The following is a 26500-nucleotide window of genomic DNA, read 5'->3' on the forward strand; positions in this document are numbered from 1 at the left end:
ATTCGGCCTAACAAGGAAAGCTTCAATTTTGTCCAACTATCCAAGTCTCTCTTGATTTCAGACCAGCATTTTTCATAATTATCCTTAAATAGACTCAAATTCTTTGCAGTTATATTTACCCCTAGGTACTTTACTTTTTTAACCACAGTTAATTCTGTTTCTCTCTGAAACCGTTCTGACTCTGTATCTGTCAAGTTTTTTCCCAGCACCTTAGTTTTCTGTTTATTTAGTTTAAATCCCGCCACCCGACCAAAATCTTGAAGCAATTGTAATACTCTTATTGTACTAGATTCTGGCTCCTGCAGGGTCAGAACCAGGTCATCTGCAAAAGCTTTAAGTTTATATTGTTTCGCTCCGACCTGGATCCCTTCCACCAGCCGGTCCCCTCTAATCATATTCAAGAGCACCTCCAGAACCGTTATGAATAACAAAGGGGAGATCGGGCAGCCTTGTCGTGTTCCTTTTTCAATTTTAAACTCTTCTGCTACCACATTATTTACTATCAATTTAGCCTTTTGTTCCGAATATATTGCTTCAATCCCATTCTCAAAACCCCGACCCACTCCCATTTCTTTTAAATTTCCCTTCATAAATTTCCAAGAGATATTGTCAAAGGCTTTCTCCGCATCTATGAAAATTAGCACTGCTTTTGTATTTATATCTGTTTGCAAAAGTTCCAAAATGTCAATAATGTTCCTTGTATTAGCAAACATATGTCTACCTGGGAGAAAGCCTGCCTGGTCTTTATGAATTACTTCATTTAAAACTTTTTTAAGTCTACTTGCCAGGACATCTGCAAATATTTTGTAATCCACATTTAACAGGGAGATGGGACGGTAGTTCTTGAGTTGTGTCTTTTCAGAATCCGATTTAGGTATCAATGTGATAAATGCTTCCTTCCACGAATCCGGCGCCCTCCTCCCCTCCATAATTTCATTGCTAACCTCCATCAGTGGTTGTATCAAGTAGTCTTTTAGTGTCTTATAATACTTGGAGGTTAGCCCATCTGGCCCTGGAGATTTGCCCAATTTCATGTTCTGAATGGCATTTTCAATCTCTTGGCGTGTTATTTTACTGTTCAGGAGTGATCTATTTTCTTGTGACAGCTTTTTAAGTCCATTTTTCTCCAAAAATTGTTTAATCTCAGCCTCATCCTGCGGCCCTTGAGTATATAATTTTTTGAAATATTTCTGGAAACACTTTCTAATCTCCTTGGGGTTCTGAATGTTTCTTCCTTCAATTTCCAAATTTGTAACTGTATTTAATTTTTGTCTCTTCTTCAACTGCCAAGCTAGCAGTTTCCCACATTTATTTGCCGATTCAAAAGTTTTTTGTTTCATTAATTTAATCTTCCACTCTATTTCCTGGTTTATCAGTTTAGAATATTGTGCTTGATGGAGTTTGATTTCTCTCAAGATCGGCTGTGACTTCGGGTTTGATCTTAACTTCTTCTCTAATTCTTTTATTTTCTCCAAAATCTTTTCTGTCGTTTTGTATCCTCTTCCTTACAGCATTCTGTTGTATCAAGAAACCCCTCATCACAGCTTTACTTGCATCCCAAATAGTTCTTTTTTTCACCGTAGTGTTCATATTTATCTCAAAGTAATCCTTCAATGCTTTCTGGGCCTTCTTAATAATCTCCTGATCTCTGAGCAAATTGTCATTCATCTTCCATCTAAAGGAGCCGGTTGGTAATAGTATCATGTCCATTTTCAGTGTGTTATGGTCGGAGCAGGTCTTTGGGCAGATTTCCACCTTTCTGACCTTGGGTGCCAGACCTCTAGTTATCCATATTTGGTCGATTCTTGTCCATGAGTACTCATGTCCATGAGTACTTTTGGGTTCGGTCAGTCAGCCAGTTACTTCATTCAAGCCACATTTTACCAGCTTCCTCACAAGAATATCACGGTGTGTGCGTGTATTTGTAGTTGTCCAAAGCCTTACTGAAATCAACATACACTGTGTCCACAGCATTCCCCTGATCCACCAAGATTGTAACTCCATTTAAAGAGAAAGAAATGAGATTTGCCTGGCATGACTTGTTTTTAAGGTATAAATGATATGAAAGGGAAAACACAGTTTTTGTGATATGTTAGTCTGCACAACTGTAAGTTCACATTATCTGAAGAAAAGACCTTGCAGAGCAAGCGCAGACCTGCATGTAAAGTAAACTGTATGAGTCATTTAACAATGCCTTTTGAATGCTGATAGTTACCTGAAATACATTAGGAAGAGGTGAAGGCAAACCAATAGGTGCCAAATCAATTTTATCTTTGTAAGCAGTGTTCCTCTACGTCAAGTTTCGAAGTCTCTAGGCTTCATGTTCAAGAGACGTTAAACTCAACGCCAGCTTGAAAACTGCTCTACCCTATCTCCACCCCCTTCCGCGTCCTAAGGTAGTCCCTGGTCGGTGAGGCATATTGTACGTGTTGCCTGTGGGGCAGCGTCTTCCAGCTCTAGCGCCTGGGAACGTGCACCTGCTGCCTTTTCTTTTAATTATTAATTTGAGGGCAGAAGAGCTTTGCCGGTGCTCTGCCGCTCCTCCGTTCATAGAACATGAGACGCTCCAGGAAAACAGCGCTGCGCAATGTCAAGCGAGCGAGCCGGAGGAGGCGGGAGTGGGAGCCAGCGAGAGGCGCGTGAGCAGAGCCATTGTCAATATGCGAGCGAAGGGGGAAGGGCGAGAAACGCGAAGGCTTGGGAAGAGCTGCGGAGGGACGACGACGACGCGGAGATCGGCCGAAGCGGCAGCCTTTCTCCCCCAACTCTCAGATTTGAAGCTCCGCCTTTCAATTGATTGACAAAAAGGCCAGCGTTTCAGATTCGGCGTTTGGGCGGGCTCAATGGTGAAGGGCGAAAAGGCGGGACGAAGTCTAGCCAACGGTGACGAATGTAAGAGCGAAGGGCGGGGCTACAACCTGAATGACAGCTCAGGAGATAAACAAGCTCCAGCGCGAGACCCTCAATCGACCGACCTCGGCCGTACCCCGTTCCCCGCCCCGCCGCTTAAGAGTGCGACTGCGACTCATTGTTCTGCAGGCGGACAAACGAAGCAAAGAGAGACCCCGCCGTCTCCCTTCTAAGCAACCGTCTGACTCTCCCGCCACTGCCCGGCAACGTGAAGAGTCAGCAACTTCCCACCACCCGCTCAGCAATAACCGGGGAGCGGGTTGCAATGCGCAGGCGCACAGAGGCTTCAGTGCTGCAAGCGACGCCGGGAACTGTAGTCTCCGCTTCCTCAACCTTCCCCAGACGCCTTCGAGCTCGCGCTTCCTCCGATACTACCAAGCCCAGAATCCCTTGCGGCCCTAACTATTGGAAGCCCTAGTTGAAGCGGGTGGCGGCGGAGCGGACCCCCCCCCCAAAAAAAAACCCAAAACAAGGAAATGGTGCCCAGTGCGGTGGCTTCGTGCCCCTGACGCTCGCGCGGCCGCTGGTCCCGCCGCCTCATCCCGCCCTCCCTGCGGCCGCCCCTTCCATGGGTGAGAGACATGGACTACGAGTTCAAATCCAAGCTGGCGGCCGAGCGCGAGCGGGTGGAGGATCTGTTCGAGTACGAGGGGTGCAAAGTCGGCAGAGGCACCTACGGGCACGTCTTCAAAGCGCGGCGCAAGGACGGGTAAGAGGGAACCGAGCTCCTTCGAGAAGGGCGGGGGGGGGGTCGGGGAGAGCGGGGGGGAGCCGGCCGGGCGGGAGCCGAGGAAGCGCAGATTGCCAGGAGGCGCCGGCGAGGTCGGCTGAACTTTGAAGCCCCGCCGCTTTCCGCGATTGCTGTCACAGCGGCGACGGCGGGTTTTATTTCTCGAGCCCCAACCCCGCCCGCTAGAGGCGGCTGAGGGCGGGAACAAACTTTGTCCCGCGCTGGCGAAGCCCTCCTTCCGCTCCTCGTGCCTTTGGGGTGTGAAGGAGGCTCGGGGTCGAACGGGATCCAGGAAGAGACGGACCCGGGTTCGCCCCGCGCTCTCCCCTCGTTTGTTTTGTAGGGTCCAGCCCAAGCCGTGCTTTCTCTGTCTGAAGCAGGACTAAAACTATCCTCTCAAGTCTCAGCCGTTCAAAGCCTAGGATTTAAATGCTTGACCTGATTTGAGTAAGGAACAAAATTTCCCTCTTTCTCGGTCGGAGGCACTGGGAATGTTTGGAGCTTGAGATAGTATTCTGGTCACGGAGCTAAGAAAACGGTCTTTGTTGGATTAATAGGTCTTAATATCATAGTTTGATTTTAGCTGATCCACATTTGAGGGGGAGAGCCCCCCAAATTCATATTAGCTGCTCGGAATAAAAGGGTTTTTGCGGTTAGTGCACAAATTACTTGCTTGAGAAAAAATTCTTTTTACTACTTGTCCTACAAGTACATCTCATGTGACACAGGTATTACCTGTTTGGATAATAATAATCTGCACTGTCTTGTGTAGGCGTATATCTGAATAGAGAGGAGCCTGATGCTTTGTAGATGTTTTGACTAGATAGTTTTTGGAACTCCTCTGGATCGAAAAGTCTATTCAGTATTATTACGGTATTCTATATATGTGTATCTAGGATTGGTTAAATGTATGAAAACAAAGAGTAAAGTATACTCCCATCTTTAAATTTCTGATCTATATTTTTGTAATGCTATATATACAGGCTGATGATGTAAAATCCCTTGAGTACTGAAAGTGGTTTTATGTTTATATAGTGTCAATGGTTTCCACCATGAAAAAGAAATCAAGCCCTTTTGTAACTATTCTGCTTTGGCAAATCAGGTATTTTGATTACAGTATGTACAAAGGCTCAAAAATCTGGATGCACAAAACCCAGTTTCTGGTAAGTCTGCAGTCCTGTGTATTTACCCTTACTTGGAATACACTCCATGAAACAGTAGGGTTTGCTTCTGAGTAAATATGTACGGGATTGGACTGCTTGTCTCATTGAGTGTACAAATCCTTAATTCACAACACTTAGTAGCTCTCTTCTGCAGACATTCAATATTAATTTCATGCTAACTGGTAGAAATGATAGCAAAAATCACAGTAGGTAGAGACATTCCCATGTAATACATTGATAGATCAACATAGCTATGTGTGTGTTGTCTTTTCAACTTGGTAGTTTTCTTTTACAATACATGTGAATAAATGTATTGTAAGTGAACCAAGCCTGCAGTTTCAGTTATGTTATTGACAAAGTTAATCACAGTAGTCTTCCAACACAAGTCGTGAGATGAGAACCCTTCTATTTATTATGCAGTAGGGAAAAGGGAAACACAACTTTAGGATTAACAGCTTTTTCAGGAGGGAGAGGGAGAACCAATATTTGTTCCAATATCTCTACATTTTGTTCTGAAGCATGGGCAGATTTCAGAGGCATCAAAATACTAGGCCCAGAAAAAGCAATATTGAGACAAAAAATCACAAAAAAGTTTTACTGCTTTTCAGCAAATATTGTATTAATATATTGACTGTTATTTATTTTGCTATTTTTATATTCCACTTGTCCTTTTGAATGCTCAGAAGCCTCATGCATGTGGTTTTCAATAGTTTCACACCAGGTGTTGCTCAGGTCCACACACGCCAAAGATTCAAGCAAAATATATGATTAGACAACCTCCGTCCACCGACTTTGTTATCAAGAGATCAGGTGTGATCACAAATTTTGAGTTGTGCTTTCCTTCCCTCACTAACAATAAAAAAAAATTAAACTGACTGACAGTGCCATGGAATTAGATGAGACTTACTGTCCAATCCCAACTCAAGTGTAGTACTTATTCCTAAACATGTGGGGTTAGAATTGCAGCCTTAAACTGCGTTAGCATGATCTATTAAAACTTGTGTTTTTTTCTTTTACTTTGATGCAGCTGCAATAGCTGTGATACTTACAACTGGCCGGGCTGAAATTAACAGCATCTTCCTGCATCTCTTTGGAGTAAATAAACAAAAAGAACTTAAATTGTTTAAGATAATATTTTTCTTAAACATTTCCCATTATGGCCATTTATATGGAAGGAATTAGTAGCTCAACACACTTGTTTTCCTGGATTGTGTTTGGTCAACCAAATGAATAGCAGCACCAAACTACAGTACATATTTGTCCTATCACAGCTGCAGAAGTGCTGTTAGCCATGGTTACAGAGTTGAGTGTTACACATGACATTGACATAAGTCCAGTATGTCATGATTCTGCACGATGACAGAATTCTGCCTCCTGGAAATGTATCTGAATTTGAAATAAAGTGAGTTCCCTGTCCTTACTCCTGCAAAGATATTTAAAAGTATGTTGCAAGGCCTGATGAAACCTTATTTAGCCACCTGTCTGGCTTCTCAGTTGTCCAGCGGTGGGAGGTGCAATTTTTTAAAATAGATCTTTCTGCCTCTCAATGTCTAGGAGAATAGAATAAATGTGGCAGACCTGCATGATATTTCGTTTTGGCTCAATTTGCATAGTATCAACAGACTTTAACACTTGGCTTTTCTTGATGCACAATTCCTCTTTCAATGCAGGAGATACATTGTTCTAGCTTTATTAATGCACCTCCCTCTTTCAGCTTGGAGAGGCCAGCTTGGTGAGGCAATACCACAAATATACCCTCCTGATACTGGTTTCTCTTTCACTTGCTGGGTTAGTAGTGGGAGGTCAGGGTTGTGCAGGCATACTGGTGGAACCAATCCAGCACTTCCTCTGATGTGCTCACAGAGCCTTGACCTCACTGTTACTCTGCCCCTACAACACCTCTTGGTAAGCAGCAGCTATGCCCATGTTGGAAACATCTCTCTGCAGTACCACCTTACTGCACTAGCTGCTCTTATATACAGGCTTGTGAGAGCTGCTGCCGTCTTTTTGGAGGAAATGTGTGGTGGCCGCATTCAGGATACCTGTTCCAGTTTTAAAAGGGAAAGAGAAAGCTGCACTGCCTTTTGTAGGTGTGGAAAAAGCACCATGATGGCAGGGAAGGAGATACGAGAAGGGAGAGGGAAAAAGGGGAGCCAGTGGGTGAGGGTGGAGAGGTGGGAGGAAGATTTAATCCACTACTTGCAAGAGTGATAAGAGGCCTGCTCTGGTTCTGATTTTGTCATGTTTGGATTCATGTCGATTTCAGGGAAGTCCTAGGGAAAATTCCTTGAAGGTCATTGCTGGCTCTTAGTCAATATGCCAAACCAGTGCAGAAGGCTTATTAACTTTGCCGCTGCAGTTTTTCTGGAAGTTTATCATCTCACTTCTGTAATGGGTGTTTTTTCATGGAGCATCTGGTTGCCTATTGGCCAGGATAAATTGTTACAGTGTAACAGTATTGTTTGCAAGTCAGATGTTGTAGATTATTTTCAAGGCACTATTGCACAAAACATCCATATTGAGATATGTTTTAACAAATTTGAAATGTTGAGCTGTAATAGTCTGAAATTCATAGAGTCTCTTATGTTGTGTCTTATAATTAAATTGGTTATTGCTGCCATAAAGGATACAGTTTGGGAAAGAATAATGAATGCAAAAGATCTGATTAAACCTTTTTGCATTTATTTAAAACTTTCCATGTATAAAAATGCTTGCAAAATTTATTGCACCTTAAAACAGTTTTGTTGCCTGTATTGTAGTTTACCGGTACATTTATGATATAAATACAGTTATAAGCTGGTGGTTTGGGCTCTCGTGGGTGTAATGGTTGTATGTCCTTTGATTCAGTATTGGTGGAATAGGAGCAATGGAGCTGGCTACATACGTACTTGCCTTTGTTACATTTAACTTGTGTACCACAATTTCAAATTTTATTTTTACTTACAGTACTTAGACTTTTAACCCCACCCCCGAAAACTCAAGACAAGTAGAGAAACAAGTTATAAAAGTACTGTCAAAATAAACATGTTGCTGCCCATTCCAGTCTTCTATGCTACATCAAATGACTTTGCATCGTTAGTGTGTTCAGCTTTTGGGAAGGCACTTCCAGAATGTAGAAGTGACCACTAAAAGCTAGTGATAGGGTGAATTTAGGTCAGAAAGCCTTGCCCCATTATAGAGTGTTGAGATCCCTCTGAATTTGGGTATAGCTAGTAATGGGATTTGTCTTTGTTCTTGCTACTCAGCTCTGCCTCCAGTCCTCCTGCTTTTCCAAGCAAAGTCCTTGCAATTGAGAAGCTTTAGAATTCATTTCTAATTAAAGACAAGGCCTACAAGCAGACTTTCCCACTCTCTTAGGATCCCTCTTTGCTGCTGGTTCCTCACTCTGCTTTTCTTGCGATGTTTTGGGAGGGGGAGGGGATACAGGGGAACCTGAAGATAAGAGAAGCTCATTTCTCCTTGTTCCTTTATTCCTGAATGTTCTTGGGGGGGAGGAATGTGCACAAGGTTTCAGGAAAAGAAGAATGGATTTGGAATCAAGCAAAGGGGAGTTACCCAGTCACTACATAAAACTAGGGTGGCCAGATGAAAAAGAAGATAGGGTTCCTGTCATGGGCATAGCCAGGATTTATGTTGGAGGAGCAGGCTTTATGTTAGGGGGCCAGAACCTCAGTAAGTTATGTATTTTAACTGATTGATTTGGGAGAGCAGCTGCCCCCTGCCCCCCTTGGCTACAATCATAACTCCTGTGCCTTTAATAGTTGTATAGAAAAGGTAATTGAAATTCCTCTTCTACATCTAAGTTGCAGGAGTTCTGTCTTCTGTAAAAAAGGGGGGGCAATCTGGGTAACATGCTATGCTCTTGCTGTTTGAGGCTTCTCAGAGACCACAATGCGATATGCCTTAGTAAATGCATTCTTCCATATGAAATGTTTTTAGGTGTTGGTATTCATGTGTTCTTGGGTTGTACCTAGGGTTCTGTTCAGATAAAGATCCCATTACCGCCATACTTTGTCTAAAAATAAGTAGAAACAGGGGGGAGCAATCCTGCGAACATCTGGCAGGTCTTTCAGTTATTTTGGTTGGTTATTCATTCTTACCTGGGAGAAAGTGGAAATGAAAACAATGAGGCTTACTTCAGAGTAGATGCTATCAGATTGCCATGTTAATATATCATTACTAATTTATATAGTTTAAAAACTTATTTTCATGAGTCAGTTACTGGGATACCAACATTTCTGAAACAGCTTTAAACATTCTAAATATTAAGGAGGATATTCAGAGAGGGAAGAAACACTACATATGTGTTTATTTTTCTCTTAAGAATGGGGGAAGGAACAAATGGTTGTGGAATGCTACTTTTACAGTACAATCCTGTATGCATGTCTACTGGGGAGTAAGTTCCATTGAGTTGAAGAAACTCACTCCCAAGCAAGTGTGTATAGTATAAAAAGGTAAAGGACCCCTGACAGTTAAGTCCAGTCGCGAACGACTCTGGGGTTGCGGCGCTCATCTCGCTTTACTGGCTGAGGGAGCCGACGTTTGTCTGCAGACAGCTTTTCCAGGTCATGTGGCCAGCATGACTAAGCCACTTCTGGTGAAACCAGAGGAGCGCACGGAAATGCCGTTTACGTTCACCTTCCTGCCGGAGCGGTACCTATTTATCTACTTGCACTTTGACGTGCTTTCGAACTGCTAGGTTGGCAGGAGCTGGGACCGAGCAACGGGAGCTCACCCCGTCGCGGGGATTTGAACTGCCGACCTTCCGATTGGCAAGCCCGAGGCTCAGTGATTTAGATCACATCGCCACCTGCGTATAGTGGCCTTCAAATGAATGGAGTCTTTTATAAATTAAATTAAAATTATTGGAGGGGTAATTTCCTTAGAAGTAAGTTTGATAAATTTATTGGAGTGTTAGAACACTTAATATTAAGACATCTTTTTTTCTTGGGATTTTAATACATTAAAAAAGGTGTAAAAAAAAAACCGTTAAGAGTTCAATCCTATAACGTCTTCTCAGAAGTTAGATCCACTCAGTTCAGTGGAACTTTTTCCTTGGTAAGTGCTTATTTAGGATTATAAAAATGTCTACATAGAAGGCTGCATCATACCTACAAAGCTTGTGTTAAAATAAACTTAGCTTAAATCACGCTAGGTTAAATGGCTTTGATTTTAATTATGTGACGCTGAATATCTCTGTGTACCTCATTGTGTCTAAGCAAATCACACCTATTACGTATATGAAGTTTTGAGGTGTATCAGTTAAATAATTTAGAAAAAAAGACATCAACCAATGCTAAGTTGCAAGAATGGCTCCTTAAAAAAAAATACTTGTTTTTGAATAGAAAAGCTGTGGCAAAGTTTTAGTGTGGGAATGTTATTGGTAGAAGGAGGCCTCTAGCCGTGTTGCCAGCTAAAACTCCATAGAAACCCAGCAGTGATGCATATTTATAGTTTGCCAATCACCATGGTACCAAGGCACTGCTATAGCTAAAATCTATTCTACCCATTCTTATAGGTTGTTTCAGCATCCTTCTTAATCTTTCTGCAGATGAATCTTAAACAAATTGGGAGAATGCATTCAGTACTTAGTACGTTTTCATGATTGTTGTTTGCCCACTTAATATTTTATAGATTCAATAAGTATCATGCAACAAATATTGTTATATCACACTTTTGTCAGCTATGAAATATTGCTTCTAAAACAGTTGCTTTGCTTGGATAGGTACACAAAGAAATAATTGCTATGGTAGTAGCTTTCCCCCCTGTAGTGAGTGATGGCATAGCCAGTGGCATATCTCTTTGATTTGGTCAGCTCATCTTAGACCTGATTTATACATGAAATTGACCACAGTGAAAGCTCTTACTCATGTCAGTTTCCCATGCTTGCTATATCTTAAAGAACTTGCAGGATATGTTGCCCCATTCACATGTAATATTAGCATGCCAACAATCAGGGTGTGCTATTGGCATGCTAATGTTGCACATGAATGGATGAGCACGCTATTTTTTTTTGTATGTGAATTTAAATGTGGTGAAGCACATGTAAAGCTTATCCAGATAAAAGCTTTTCATGTGACTCACATCCTACATGAATCTAGCTTTAGAGAGGGGTAAGAATAAAGAAAATCCAGTAGTGCTTATTTTAAAAACCTAAATAAATACACACTTTTGGGAGTTGATGAATGCCTGAAGTGCCTGGTCAGACCAGTGGGCTGTCGGTGGTGCTTAGTGATTCTAAAAGACTGTTGGTTGTATTGATTAAATAACCTTTTTATTATAGTGCTAACCTTGCATGTTTGAATTCTGTGTTTGAAGTGATCTTGTCTTTCTAGGCTGCTGAGACAGCCAACTAAACTTGACCTTCCTAAGTCAGTACTCATAGTAAATCAAGAGCTTTGAGAGGCTGTTGAGGTGGGCTGCATCTGCAAGCTATTTAAACACGAATCTCGGTAATTGTCATTCTGATAGAAACATCCAGACTAGTAAGACAAGTCCGTCATCTATGAAAATTTAAATCTATTAGCTCCAGTTTAAGAGCTGCTACTTCATGTCAGGAATATTTTGATGATGATGAATAAAATTTATATATTGCCCTTCATCTGAAAATCACAGGGTGGTTTACAGTACAAAAACACAAAATACAGTACATAACATAATGATGAAATAACAATAACCCCTTCCAGTTTAAAAGGCCATAGATTATTTAATCAGCCAAAGACTTGGGGGAAGAGGAATGTTTTCACCTGACGCCTAAATATATTTATTGAAGGTGCCAGGTGAGCCTCCCTGGGGAAGTGTATTAATGCTTGCTACTCATCCTTACAGTAACCATAGTACCTCTCCCCAAAGCCATTCCTACCTGTCTGCAGTCTCTCTTCAAACTTTGTGTCCATTATGCACTATGTCTTCTGCTCTTGAGCTTACTTTTCTATCACAGAGAATCTGTAACTCCTAGTGCCGTATCTTTGACTACTGGATTCCTGGAAGTACAGACATGACTTTCTTGCTCTGCCAGTCATGAGAGTAAGTCACTATGAACTGGCTCACATGACTACCAGCTGTTCATTTCTCCCTGTACAATCTCTGGTGTGTACAGGATCATGTGGACCAATCTTGGTAAAAAAAAATCTGACTGTTTACGTTGTGAGAAACCTACAATTATTTATTTGGTAGATTCAGGAAGTTATTCTGCAGTCTCCATGTATAGCCTCATTCACACTGAGGTTCCTCATGTGAAGATTGACTGGATTTGTAACTGTGAACAGGCCCTAAGTAAAACCTGACAAAACTTCAGATAGGCTCCCTTTGCTATCCAGTATGAAAGGCTTCAGACAGTCCTGCTCACCTTGCTTGTTTCAAAGCATTTTCTTCCCATTATGAATACTTATCAGATTCAACCTGTGAGAAGGGACATCATTTAATGACTTTCTAGCCTCTGTGGAGAGCATGCTTAGTGAGTCCCTTCCAAGTGTTATAACTTGACAAACATTTAATCAGTTTGCTGCATAACGTATTTCCCCTTTTTGCTTGCCAAAAAACATTAACAGTATAATGTTGATATATGCAGCATGATCTAAGCATGCCTAGTTGTTTGAATAATTTCGAGTTTAATTGGTAGATCCTTGTGAATTCAGTGAACTTAAATGTAAATGTGCATAGGATTGCAGCTAAACTGAATAGTGTGTTTATGCCAAAAAAACCCACATTTTTTACTTGTGATTGTATTTTTTCATGTAAAGGTGCTTTATATCTATATGTATCGAACTGATGAATGACTTGACCCTTCTGAGAAATTAAGTAATTTTTTTGAGGATGAAACTTAAAGGGCTTTCAGTATTTTGCACTTCTAGTACATTTTAGAAAAAAATATCCACACCATTGCCATAGAAAAGGGCCCATTATTTTTAATTAAAGAAACTGTTGAGAAGAAAAACCAATGATAAGATTGAAAAACTTTATGGAATGGAAGTATTCACAAGTCAAGTGGTATCCAGTCTATTGTCAGTAATGGCAGAAGGTTTGGAAAGAATGTTTTGGTTTGTTTTAATTGTTGTCAGCATCACATAAGTCAATTGTTTAAGGAAAGAAGCTTTGGTAGACCAGTCAAATATAGCTTACATTCTAGCTAGCGAGATGTATAGTAGTATGCATATTTACTCAGAAGTAAAGATTTCATATGTAACTATGCATAGGATTACACACTTTATTTAAAAAACTGAAACTGTGTTTCTGAACGATGTATCCTTTATTGACCTTGTTTGTTGGTGTTCATGAACTGAAACAAAGGCAGTATTTTATCTCAGGTTTCACCTTGGATAAAATACATGAACAGCTGACCTAAAAAAGACTTGTTTGTTTCAAGTCTGAATCTGCTCCAAGCTGGATGTTTTATGATGAGTTTGCAAGCTTGTTCAATAACTTCAGTTCCAAAAAAAGTTCCAACTGTATTGTAACGGGGTAAAAAGTTGTGGTACATTATGTTAATGAAAATATATTGCTTTAAAATATTAGAGGGAAAATATTTTTGGTACACATGACCCACTTGGTACACATGACCCACAAAGTGGATCGTTTTGAAAATGTATTCCCTTGACACCTTGACGGTAAAGCCTGACAAATTTCTTCCTTTGCTTTGACTCGTAAGAAGGGCAGGTTGAGTATGCCCTGAAAACTCAGCTCTCCTTTGGCAGTCTATTCTGGGAATTAAAAGTTGCCTAGTGAAAACAAATTGCAGGCTAGAAATTCTGTACACTGGAAGAAGAGGTTCTCTCACTCAGTGGCCTTCTGTGCTTCTGATGCATACTGACCAGCAGAGATGGAGGCAGGCTTGAGGCCCCAGGCACTTACCTCCCTGGGAATGGATGGGGACTAGTGGTGAAAGAGAGTTGAGGTGAGGGGCTAGTGATGGTGGAACAGCGTTAAGGATGTACAGCTAATTCCAGCTGCCCAGTGTCAGATGCAAAGCAGCTGCCACTCACTTTCTTCTCAATAGCAAGGTCCTTTGTGGGTCCAACTAAGCATGGAGCGGGGGTTCCTGAGCCTCTTGGGCCATCCACTCTGGAAATACACAGCTGGAGAGTAACCTTTTTTTGTCTTGGTATGGTATTAGGAGACAGAAGTGGTGGCAGCTGGAGCCAAAAGGATTTTCATCATGATCCCTAAGCACCAGAGACACGCTTTGTACTCAGCAAAAGGTATCAAAGAGCCAGGAGTAATAACGGCTAGAGGCTTTTCAGCTGGCCAGTTTTCTTCCTCTGCAGCACTGAAGAGAGTGATTGGCTAGGGATGGGACAATGCTGTCTTACTGGGTGCTGAGGAGATCCCAACAGAGGGAACAAGTACGAGAAAGAATGCCACGCTCACTGCTTGTGGTGTGGCTTGGTTTACCATGACCATCTCTTTGCTGTGTTGCTGTCTGATGATTTAAAAACGGCAGAGGCATGTGCACAGATGGAAGAAACAAACCACAGCAGTAGTGGCAGTAGAGCAACTCTGCACTGGTGAAAAATGGGGACCAGGAAGGAAGGAGAAAGGAAAACTTTATCCATGTGGCCAGATGGGCGGGGTATAAATAATAAATTGTTGTTGTTGTTCTTGTTTGCTATTACAGCACACAACCAAATGACCTGGTGAAGGAGGAACAGAGCAATCTATTTCTCCTTCACCCAGCCCAGTTACTATCCTGAATAGAATAAAGAATAGAATAGTTTTTTAAGGCGCTGCAAGGATCTTTGCTACAACACTTACATAGCTACTCTGCTGGAAATTGCTGCTGTAAGCACTCCTTGTGATTGAGCTAGCCTTGGGTTTCCTTTTTTTACACACTATACCTTTAAAGCACATTCGAAGCACATCGCCCCACAAAGAACCCTGGAAACTGTAGTTTATCCCTCACAAAGTTATAGTTCCCAGCACCCTTAACAAACTATAGTGCTCAGAACGCTTTGAGTGGAAAAATGTCTTTGAATATTATTGGTGTGTATGTCCCCCTCATAGAATTGTAGAGTTAGATAGGACTGTGAGGGTCATCTAGTCCAGTGTTTCCCAACCTTGGGTCTCCAGCTGCTGTTGGACTACAATTCCCATCATCCCTGACCATTGGTCTTGCTAGCAAGGGATGATGGGAGTTGTAGTCCAAAAACAGCTGGAGACCCAAGGTTGGGAAACACTGATCTAGTCTAACCACCTCCAAGAAGCTCAATGCTTTCTTGTATGTTCTTTATTCAGTCACAGAGCTTATTCCCCACCCCTTGCCCCCAAATGAAATGGCAAAATACACATGAATTATGGTATGAGTCTCATTCATGTATAACTTCCTGCTGGTTGTGTTCTTCACAAAGAGCTTGTTTCCATAGCCACCAGTTTTTTTCTTGTATTAATCAGTTTTACATAAGATCAAATGTGTATAGTGACTTTCTTCCTTACTGCATTAACAACATTCACAAGTGATATATTACAGACTGCAAGGTGCTGTTGATATCAAATGTGAAAGCATTTTTAATAAATGGAAGAAAATTAACATAAATTGAATATAAACTGTCACTGAAAGGGGAAAACATATGAAACCTAACTTACAGTGTTTGAAACCAAAACTGAAAACTGGAACAGATAAAGTGATGTTTGTATTTCAGATAATGTGCTTAGCACTATCAAGAAGTTCCACAACAAAGATTTGTAATCAGGTGTAAGAATTTATAATATTTGTTTACTTAGTGCTGGGAGACATATTTCCTTTATCTAGTTGTTTTCAAGCAGTGTTTTTATATCATGCTTTTATGCAGGATGTAGGATGGCCTTGGGAAGAAAAGCAGGATGTAGTTCAGGATACTAGTGTGTATAGATTATTAGGCCATGGTTTAATGGTGTTATTGCTACTTCTCTGGCAAGTACTGTAAATTAAAGAAAAAAATGGTCATGCAACATTTAATGAGCATCAGTCCTGCTGCTGTCTCAGATTGAGTTTAATTACTGCATGATACTCAGTTGCATACCACCTCACAGCAGTGCCTCATCTTTTATTTTCTTACTGCGTATGGCTGTTCAGAGCTACAATGCATGTCTTCCATGTTTGGTTTCCCTTTAAGGGTAGGAAAAAAATTAAAATGCATAGTCCTTTCAATTACATGGTATAAGTGTAATGGAACTGTAGTATTGTGTGGCGGGGAGAAGGTGTTATATTTCTTTTGGAAAGACTTTTAAGGCACAATCCTATACTCAATATCTATCAGTTGAGAGACTATAGGATTTGGCTGAATCACCCTTACATAGGCAGAATAGATATACATAGAATAGATATACATAGATATACATATACATATAGATATACATAGATATACATAGAATAGATATACATAGATATACTGTCAGAACATTATGTTTGCAGCCCATTCTGACAGCTAAGATACACTGGTAGAAAGGCTGAAATAACCTAGAGTCATGGGTAGCCCAGGCTGTCACCTATACCTGTTTATTTCATAGTTAGAGCCCCAGTGGTGTGGGGCAATATTTCTCTTGCCATGCATGTTTAGTTCACAAGGTGAACTTTAGTGTTGGGGAACGGGATACTTTGTACAAAATAGCTTGTCTCCAGAACATTGCTAGGGACTTCAGGACATTTTTAACACTTCTCTGCACTAAGCAGGGATGGGGAATTGGGGCCCTCCAGATGTTGTCGGACTATAACTCCCATCATTCCCAGCCAGCATGGCTAATAGCCTGAGACAATGAGAGTTCTAGTCCAGAAACATCTGGAGGGCCTCAGGTTCCCCACCCCCTTTCTTGGAAGATCGCAGAACGACCAGCAGCTACATACATAGTGCTTCAGTATAGCCCTACTAAGTAGAAACATGCATATGGTCACCACAGTCTCCCCCCTCCCCTCTCCCCATCCAGGTGGTGCAGAGGCATCAGTTTTGATTGAGCACTAAGGTAGCACCACTTGCCCTCCCTTTTTCACGCACTCTGAAATACTTAACATGCAATGTGCATCCAGGTCCACAAACTATGTTTTCTGTCTGTTGACTGTGATTTGCTCTGTCTGCCCTAACAGAGACTGCTTTGCAACAGGTATAGGCAGTGCTTTTTTCTGGGGGGATGCAGAGGTACGCATACCCCTAAACATTTTGTGAATCTTAAGTTTGGCCTCATTGAGGGGCAGTATTTCAATTTGAGTAGGAAAATGAGAGTACCGCTGAACATTTTTTAAAGAAAAAAAGCACTGGGTATAGGATCCTGTTCAACACCCCTTTCCATGCTGAGAACATGGGAGACCCATCCCACGATGAGCAGCAGTGCCCAGCACGCTCCTGGTTGTTTCTCTTTGTAGTTGTTAATCTGCTTGTTCCAGGCAGACTACTGTACCCGTGCAAGCTTCATGGCAGAGAGTTATGCAGCAGATGAATATGTTCCTATCTTAGAGCTAGTTCCATGAGGGATACTGCACCTGTTACTCTGCTGTCTGTTGAACAGCTATCTGAGACACAGGAACCCTATTATCCATGATGCTGTTTAAGAAAGACTATGATTTTGCCCTGCTTGTTTTTGTTGTTGTGGAGTGGTAAATAAGAATTCCTTTCCCACACATTACTTGAATTGGCTTCAGGATTGCACTCTCTCAGGAAGATGGGAGGAGCTTCATGGGCAAAAGGGAATTGGCTTCTCCCCTCTCTCTGCTTACTCATACCACTTTGATAGGTGAATAAGGCCACCCACCTGCGAATCGCCTGATGACAGATGACTCACCTGGGAGTATGTCCCTGTTGATAGGGGTTAGAATAGAATTCTAGAGTTGAAAGGGACCTTGATGATCATCTAGTCCAACCCTCTGTAATGCAGGAATCTCAAAACGTGGTCTCCCATCCAATTTGAAACCATACCAGATCCTGCTTGGCTTTGCAAATGTGTTAGGAGTTTTATTGCTGTACCACTAGTTCATTGCCTTCCTCTATGTGTGGGCGGTTTATGGGCTTCATTGGCAGTACAAATCTTGGCTACTTGGTACCGGCAGAGTTTTCAGGTATTCTATATGCTTGTCTGTTGTTGTTTTTTTTACACCATTTTGGGATTTTCTGTTTGTATTTTCCTCCCCTTTGCTGAGTGAGCATTGGAGATGGTAGCTGTTTACCTATGTATATTGGCATAGCCCCCTAAAGGGGGGGGTAAGTTCTGTTATGAAGTTTTATAGCACAGTAGGAGCAATGAAAATACATACAGACCTTCCACTGATCCCTTTGTTTGCTTCTAATTGATTTGAGCAGATTTCTCTATTTACTGCTTGAATAAATATTTCAGAAATTATTCTTAATTTTGATGGTAACCTGTCTTCAAAAACTGCATTAATTTTACTTTTAATGTGGTGTTTCAGGAGTTTTAAAGTGTAATACTTTTCTTCAGAAAGGCTGGGAAACAGGTGTGATTGCATTTATCCGAGAACTGAAGAAACACTTCAGACTCCTAGGTGACAGCCTCGCTTGCAAATAGCCATTCCTTTTTACAGTTGTTCTGCAGTATATAGTGCAAATGGTGCTGTTTTGGAAAATGTTTAAGTGGCAATTTATTTTTTGCCACCTGTACCTGGAATTCTGATCTTTTAAAATACTTAGTATAAACTTCTGATTCAGGTCAGTTTCTGAACTACTGTGCTGATGTCTGAAAGGCTTCTCCTTATCATGAATAATATTGTGGTGATTGCTGCATCCATGCAAATATTTCCACTGTTTATTAGTTTCTTATAGTACTGTTTCTATGTTTTTGTTGATAACTTTTGAATATACATTTGTTCTTAAGTGTTTTCCCACAATATTTTGTCCTCTTTTCTCACCCTCCCCTTGAGGCAGGAGGAATGGAATTTTCTTCCATGTCAAACTGGCTGGTGGTCCTGTACTGTGTGGGACATAGCTAGTGTCAGGGAAGAGTTAGAAGTTTCCAGTTTTTCAGAGGGAGAAAGCATTCCCCAAGGGGGGGAGGGGAGCAGTGAATCTAATAGAAGAGAACAGGAGGAACAACAGGGAGGGACCGGCTGTTCCCAGGAAAGGCAAGGGTTAAGTTCTAGCTCAGATTCGGAGGAGGGGAGATACAAGCCAGCTCTAGCCAGGAGGTTAGAAAAAAGAGCGGGAAAACAAAGGGAAGGGCGCCTTCGCCATTTTGAGAGTGGCTGGTCATGGAAAAGCAGAGCTCAGAAGGTATCTGAAATAAGCGACGCTGAGGAATAATATTTAAGAACCGTTTATAAGATTGTTTTGTTAATACGCAATAAAAAGTTTTATAAGAGAACAAGAAGCGTTTGTGTGGTGATCTGAAGAGGACAACGACCAGGCCAGACAGCTAGCTTGCTATAAATGGAGAGGATTTTGAATCGCCACCCCTCAAATAAAGAGCTTATTAGCTCATGTGTGATAAAAGTAGGATAAGTGAAGATATTCATTTATATTCCATAAAAGGTATATGAAGATTTTATCAGTGCTTACTTTGAAAAAAAACTTTTGAGTAAGTTGTATTTTCAAGGTAGCCATAACTGCTTTTGTGTACTGCATGTATTTCAGCAATACTGAAGTGGATACAGATGATGTTTTTTTCAGTGAGTTTAAGATGGTTTGAAAGTGCAAGTGATTGCTCATAGTGTTTACTCTCATCCCACTGGTAAGAAGTTTTTTTAGGTTTTTTTTAAAAAAAACATTTGTTTCAGAGACTTGCAAAATGTGTTTAACCAGAAGCAAAAGTTTGGCCAATAAAATGTGTCTATTTGTGGGTATGTTCTGGGAAGTTAAGCCACTCACAAACACTTTCAACTCTCAAATATTTCTGTTTAGTATCAAAGAATAATCTTTACCTGTTTGTTGTTTTAGTGACTCCTGAACTTCCTTGAAAGTCTTGGACTGATAACTATCATGTTTCCAAATGGTGTGCCTATTTATTAAAGAACTGCTCAGTGGATATCTAGGTATTTGGCACTGTTGAGACGTAAATCTTGTATATCTACATAAATCTCTGCCTTTTACTTCTGCTGTGTCCATAGATTCCATCGGGCTTCGTATATGGACTTCAAGCCTTGGAAGTAGCAGAATATTCAGCAGAAGGTAAAGAGGAGTGTTGCCTTCTAGCGTCATAGTGTGTGCTTGTGTGCGAATGTGCGCTGGGGTAGTTAGTGTTGTACAGTCCTTCTAGGGAAAAGGCAGATATAGTCCTGTCGGCTTGGGATCTTCGTTAATAGAACAGTTATGTCAATAGACTGCCTGTTGTTTGAACTTGGTCAAAAGTTCCATCATCAAATGTTCCATGAAATCAAGAATGCCCTTGTGTAAGTCTCAGCTTACCACTGTTTCCCATCATAGGCTCACCTGATAGCAATGGAAGGGCTATACAGTGGTACCTTGGGTTAAGAACTTAATTCGTTCTGGAGGTCCGTTCTTAACCTGAAACTGTTCTTAACCTGAGGTACCAATTTAGCAAATGGGCCTCCCGCTGCTGCCACGCCGTCGCTGCTGCGCAATTTCTGTTCTCATCCTGAAGCAAAGTTCTTAACCCGAGGTACTATTTCTGGGTTAGCAGAGTCTGTAACCTGAAGCGTCTGTAACTAGAGGTAGCACTGTAGAGCCTTTGTCTCCCTCTTCGGTGGGAGTGAGGGAGGTCACTCTCACATGCACACTCTAGCCTCTCAGATAGGACTGGTTATTCCTTTCAACTCTCCTCAGAAGACTTACCCATTCTCCATTCCCAATTTAGGCCACATGGCCTAACTTCCCCTTCTGTCCTTTCACTTAATGTCGGATATCTCTCGACATGAGCATAATGCTCAGGAAGAAGCTTACAGCAAGCAAACACACACACACACACACACGAGTCTTCACAGGTTTGAAGGGTTCATGTCAGCATTTGCAGCGAAGTACTTACGTGTGTTGTAGATACAAGCACATGTTCTGCTCCCTATCGTTCTGCTGCTTTATGGGAGGGCCGTGGAGGTGGATGCCACCATTCCATAGAATGCATTTAGTGAGATTCAGTGTGTATGTTTGTGTATTGATCTTAAGACATACTAAGAGTCTGCTGAATTAGGCCAATGGCCCATCTGCTTCAGCATCCTATTTTCACAGTGGCCAACCAGATGCCTGTGTGAAGCCCTCAAACAGGGCATGAGCTCAACAGTGCACTACCCACCTGCAGTTCTCAGCAACTGGTATTCAGAGGCATAGTGCCTCTGACGGTGGAGGAAGAGCATAGCCATTGTAACTAGCAGCTAGCATCTTTTGGGTGCTATGTTGGCTAGCTTGCCAACTTTCTTGAAAAGTGTTACAGGCCACTTTTCAAGCAGTACAGCATCCACGTGGCCTCTGCCATTTTAAGTAGGTAGGTTGATGATGAGGGTATAGACAGGTGAGAAGCATTCCCTTCTCAAAGGAAAGGCAGCCTGCACATGCTTAGTGGCACCTTGAAAAGATTTCCCCTCAGAAAAGAACTCTGCACATTCTAAGAGACTCTTTGTTCTAGGTTCCAGAAGCTTTATTCATTGCACTTTTTATGGAAAAGGGGCCACCATATGATGTAACTCGGTGCTCTGGAAGGTTTTTGGGAGGTGTGGATTCTGGAGGCTTCTTCAAAGCAGAACTTTTTTGTAATTGATATACTTCAATGTATGTCTTTTTTTGTTCCAATAAACTAATGCTTTCAATACTTGGCCTCTATTTTACAATATTTGACTGGTCAAATGCCAACTTTATACCAAAATGAATAGGAATGTTGAACCAAATAGAAAGATGTTGTGTTACCTGTACATACTCCATTTAGGCTCATGATTGTAGGTGAAACCAATATGTAATACATTTAATTTAATTTCCTCTTCTGTGTATGTTAAACTTTTTGTTTATAGTGGAATATGGCTCCTATGGATGAGTTTTTACAAACTCCTGTTGATAATTTCTTCTACATGTTTTATAATTTAACTTCAGTTTTATTATATTGTCACCATGCATGAAACAAAACCAGGAGCTGATAACCTTTTTACACGAATAGCATCTTTAATCTCAACAGTTGCTGCTGGCCTGCTAGTGGTTCAGTCACTGCCACTAGAACCTGGCATGGCTCAAGTTGACTAAACAAAACTAAATAATGGCTGCTAATGGGCTTGGCAGTGCTTGAATCAGGCTTGATTAATTTCTTGTGTAAACAAAATTTAGTAGAGGAAAAAATAATGCACATTATATGTAGGTCAGCACATGGGAGAGTTGCCCATGGAATTCATCAAGAGTATATGCAATGAACTAAGCATGTCTGCTTTTCATTTCATAGCTTTCTCAGTAAGTAGGCTTATGCTTCAATTTTTACTGTTCTTCTCCAGGCTAAATATTAAAAATTGCATAGGCTTAATCTTATTTCTCTGGGATTTATGTGTAGAACAAATCTTTTGGTGTGATAGTAATTGCTTAGGTATGCATCATCTGTCCTGTCTTGTTGCTGACATTTATTTCTATCCAAATATAAAGGGTGTGAAAGGTAGCTTATTAACTTGTTGGATCACATTATTAATACTGGTATCTCTTATCATTTTGTGATTTCAATTCTCTTCAATTTTCTTCAGAATTTCTGTTGAGTACTATAGCAATTTCTAACATGAGTTGTGTCTAGGGGGAAGACTTTGGTTTCAGGAAGGTGACACTCCCAGTAGGAAACTATTTTAGGATGATGATGCATAGCAAGCGGTTGTAGAACCTTATTATGAATGTGACATATGGTTCATAAAAATCTAAGGGCTGGATATGAGGAGAGGTTCTTCTAGGGAGCCAGCTCTCTGCATCATGACAAGTATCCTTTACACATTAATGTTCTTTCCCACCCCTGCCTAAAGAATTCACATGATCTTGTCTACAGTGTGCCGCAAGCAGACAGCACAACTGAGCATGATGTCTCACATCAAGGTGCATGCAAGTAGCTGACTTGCAGTGTGGCTTAAGCAGGCAAGCCAAAGAAAGGCAAAACCAGCTGTAGTGTCGCTAGCTGTCCTGAACTGAGGAATAGATTCCTGAATTCAAATAATAGTAATCAATTGCACTCTCCATATTCTTAAAGCTTGTGCATTTTTTTTTTTAATAGTGAATTTGGGTTGTGGTGGCAGTATAGAAACTTCAAGGACGAGGCAAGGAACACAGCAGCAGCAAGACACTTGATTGTACCAGCTGCAAACTCTGACAGTTACTTACACAATAATAGCATGAATGACACTGAACCACAACAACCCTTTGTCCTTTGCCAGAGCTGAATATCTTGGGAACACTCCTTGGGTGGGAATGAGTTAACAGAAACCGGCCTGGATCCCTAAACAGCATTTCCATTTCCCAGGATACCACCCTTTTGCAGGGACTACAAATTACGCTGGGGTTATAGTATGAGTAAAGTGCTCGTTTCTATATCTGGCCGTGAAATCCAGTCCCACCAAATATATCCTCTGTTGCAGGTGGGGTGGAGAGTCCAAATATAAGTTGGGGGAGTTACACACAAGTAATAGAATGTTTAACAGTCAGATTGTCAACAGGTGAAACTTTTCTTATAATTTAATTTCTGTAACAGAAAAGGCTCAAACATGTTGAATTCCTGTTTGCCACAGAGCTACCTTACAGGTGGTTATCTCATGAGCAAGTCTGCCCCCCCCACTTGTCATTTAATTTTTCAAAGTTTTTAAATTTGGCTGTTCCAATGGGCTTCTACCTGGGAAACTGTAATGTCAAAAGGATTTTGTGGCCCCTTATACCCCCCTCCCCCAATTAAAAATAATTTGCTGGCTTTAGGCAGTACCTATTTTACACTTTAATGAGCAGGCCCTGATAGCTTGAGGAAGGCAGAAGATCAGATTGCATCTGCCCATCTGCCAGGTAGTCAGAGCAACACCTGCTCTGGTTATGCTCCCTGAAGCGTATCTAGGGCTCAGTAGGTAGGTGGTCCTTAAATTTAAGGATTTCTGATCCAGCAGTCATCTTTGATAATGGAAATGGGAGGAAAGTTTAGCTGATTCTGAGTCTCCTCTGCAACCCCACCCTGACCGGTGTTACTCTATTTTCTATATAGGAGCCCTCTAGAACAGCATGGGAGGTAGTGAGGGTAGCCAACAGAGGTTGGGAAATGGATGCATGTTGGCTCCCCTCTCCTGTTAGCAGAGGTGTTCACTATGCTGCAAATAGAATGAATCCTCCTATACAAACCACAGGTGTTATTGTGTAAAACATGGGGTATAATAGCTAAAATGAAAATAATTGTGTATAAAAATAAGTTGGTGTTTGACATTGTGGAAGTATTGGGTCCAGTGATGCTATGCTCAGTTTCTCCTCAGTTAAAAAGTGAGCAAAGTTTGGTCAGTGTCTACTGGTTTGGTAGTTTCCTGCTTGCTTCCAAGTATGTATATTCTTCTTTTAGCTGTTCAATGTTTAAATAGGTATTGATAAATAATTTTTTTAAAAAATTTAAGAACATCTTTGGCTTTGTCAGTCAGAAAAGTAAGGGGGAAATAAAAGTTGAAAACTGATCTAGTAAGCAGAGGAAGATTTTTATTAACTAAGCATAAAAGTAAGTATACCAGAGCAAAACAATGCATAAACAAATTAAATGTGCATTTTTAAAGATGAGAAAATAAACTTTAATGAAACATGATTAATGCGTAGCAGTGAATTTGAGTATTTAGCGTAAACTTAATAGAAACATAACATTTTACAAATGCTGCTGTCCTATGCATATTTGAGGATGATCCTCATTGAACAACCTGGATCATGTACAGGAACACTCAAGCTTTCCATACCTGATGTTGGCAGAAAACGTGCATAAGCAACTGAAGGAAAAACATAAGCTTCCAGCTGGCAAGACAACAGTTTAACTGTCATAACATAACTGTTACCACAGACTATCCAAGTGGAATGCTTTGGTAACCCTGGAGACCACCAGGTAGCTTGAAACATATGCAAACATGTACGTAAGCTCAGACACACAACTCAGATACTGTTGTAACTCCCAACAACTAGTTGGGAATTGTCGAATAATGTATGGAGAGCACCAGGAAACCTGATCCAAGTTAACTACGTAGAAAACCAGGACTACAATCCTGAGCATGTTTTACTTGAGTTTAACCCATAGAGTTCATTGGGACTGGTTTCAGGTAAGTGTGTATAGGATTGCATCCTTGGTATCCTAAAACCATACTTATTTTCTGAGAGCTGGGTATAAATAATATATCGCTGAAAAAACTAGCATAGCTCAAATTCCTTTTCTGATCAGTATCTGAAAGATAGTTCTGATTTCAAACTTTCATTTTGACCTTCATGGACACCTGAAAATGGAATATGGCATGAATTGGAAGAAGATTCTTAACTCTCTTACACATGTTAGTTTTTTCATTGGTTGTATATGTTTGACAATCATTCATTGGGCTTTATGTCACTTGATGCAGAAGAGGGAAGAATCTGAGGAAAGTGAAGAGCAGTTTGGAGTCTGAAGCTTCCCCATGCAAAGGTCTTAGCTTTACGTTGCAAGAACAATTTGTTGAGTCATATATCTTAACATGCTCTGTATTCAACTTCTGAAACATTTTCCAGACAAGATTGTTGCTTGTTTAATAGTCCAAAGACAGTCCCTGGAAACTGCTTTTATATAGTAGGCAAGGCTATTTGTTCAACCCAGTATTGTTTTCTCTGTTTTCCAGTTGCTCTCTAGGTTCTTGTGGTTCTTATGCAGAGGTCTTTCCCCATCTCCTGATACCTGATCCTTCTTTAAATGGAGTGCTAACAATATTTGTTTTCAATGCTACTTCCGAAAAGCATTTCACCTATTTTCAAAGAAAGAGTATTATATTCTCAGATTCTCAGTTTTTGCAGTAGCATAATTTGGGGGTGGGCAGTTTGGAATCTCCCTCTTCCCTGATGCCTTTGCATCGCTGACTTGGTACGCACCCAACTGAGGAGGCAGATATCGCCCACATAAGCATCACCTTCAAACCCATTAGGAATGGGAGAAGCTGTCTTAAACTTGCAGTATGTAGATTGTTCACTTCCCAGTAGATGTCAAGAATATGGTAAGACCAGCTTCCTCCCTTATCACTTGACAGAGAATCAAACTGTGAATTACATGTGTGGCTAGCATGTCCGAAGAGCTTTAAAATTTAATCCTACTGTACAGTCTCTCTCCTCCAACCCTCTCATATTATTCAGGCATGCAACCCATCAAGAGGTTTAGCCCTTCTCTCCCCAGCACTAGTTCCAGTGAAAAACACATGCACAAACATTCTCAACCTGCAGTGTGGTGTAAAAAATGATCCTGTTGGTACCAATGGGAGATCTGTTCTGAAGACTAATTACTGCACTGGGAAGCAATGTTCATTTATCACAGATGGGCAGGGAAAGGTTCAACTTCACTTCCATCAGTGCCATGATCCCTGCACCTTGTTGGTGCTAACCCTGTAACTTGTCTAAGGTTTTTGGGTTGAGCTAGCTTGTTTTGTCTGTCTTAGTTGTATTTCCTGGGTGCAGCTATATTTCTGTTTCTCTAGGAGATTCTATCTTGCTGTTGTTGGCTAGTGTAGCTGGGCTGCTTAGATCTTGGGATCTTAGATCCAGGTTTTCAGGCTATGCTTGGTGCAGCCCTGTGTGCTTTTGTTAAAATACCAAAACTTCATGTTTTGTTTTTGTTCTGTTTTTGGGTGGTATTTGGAAAACTGCCATTTCAAGAG

General features: G+C 41.1%; 1 protein-coding gene across 1 annotated transcript in view; it reads left to right on the forward strand.

Moving 5' to 3' along the window:
* Window positions 1–1833: 1833 nt before the first annotated feature.
* The window catches only part of CDK19 (cyclin dependent kinase 19), an 82830-nt gene continuing 58163 nt past the window's right edge, over window positions 1834–26500 (forward strand). The window contains 3 exon segments of the mRNA XM_079971692.1: window positions 1834–3619; window positions 19820–19826; window positions 19828–19880. Coding sequence (XP_079827818.1) covers window positions 3492–3619; window positions 19820–19826; window positions 19828–19880 — 188 coding nt within the window. The 5' untranslated portion in view covers window positions 1834–3491.

This window comes from Podarcis cretensis (assembly GCF_951804945.1).
Source record: "Podarcis cretensis genome assembly, chromosome: 3".
Lineage (NCBI taxonomy): Eukaryota > Metazoa > Chordata > Lepidosauria > Squamata > Lacertidae > Podarcis > Podarcis cretensis.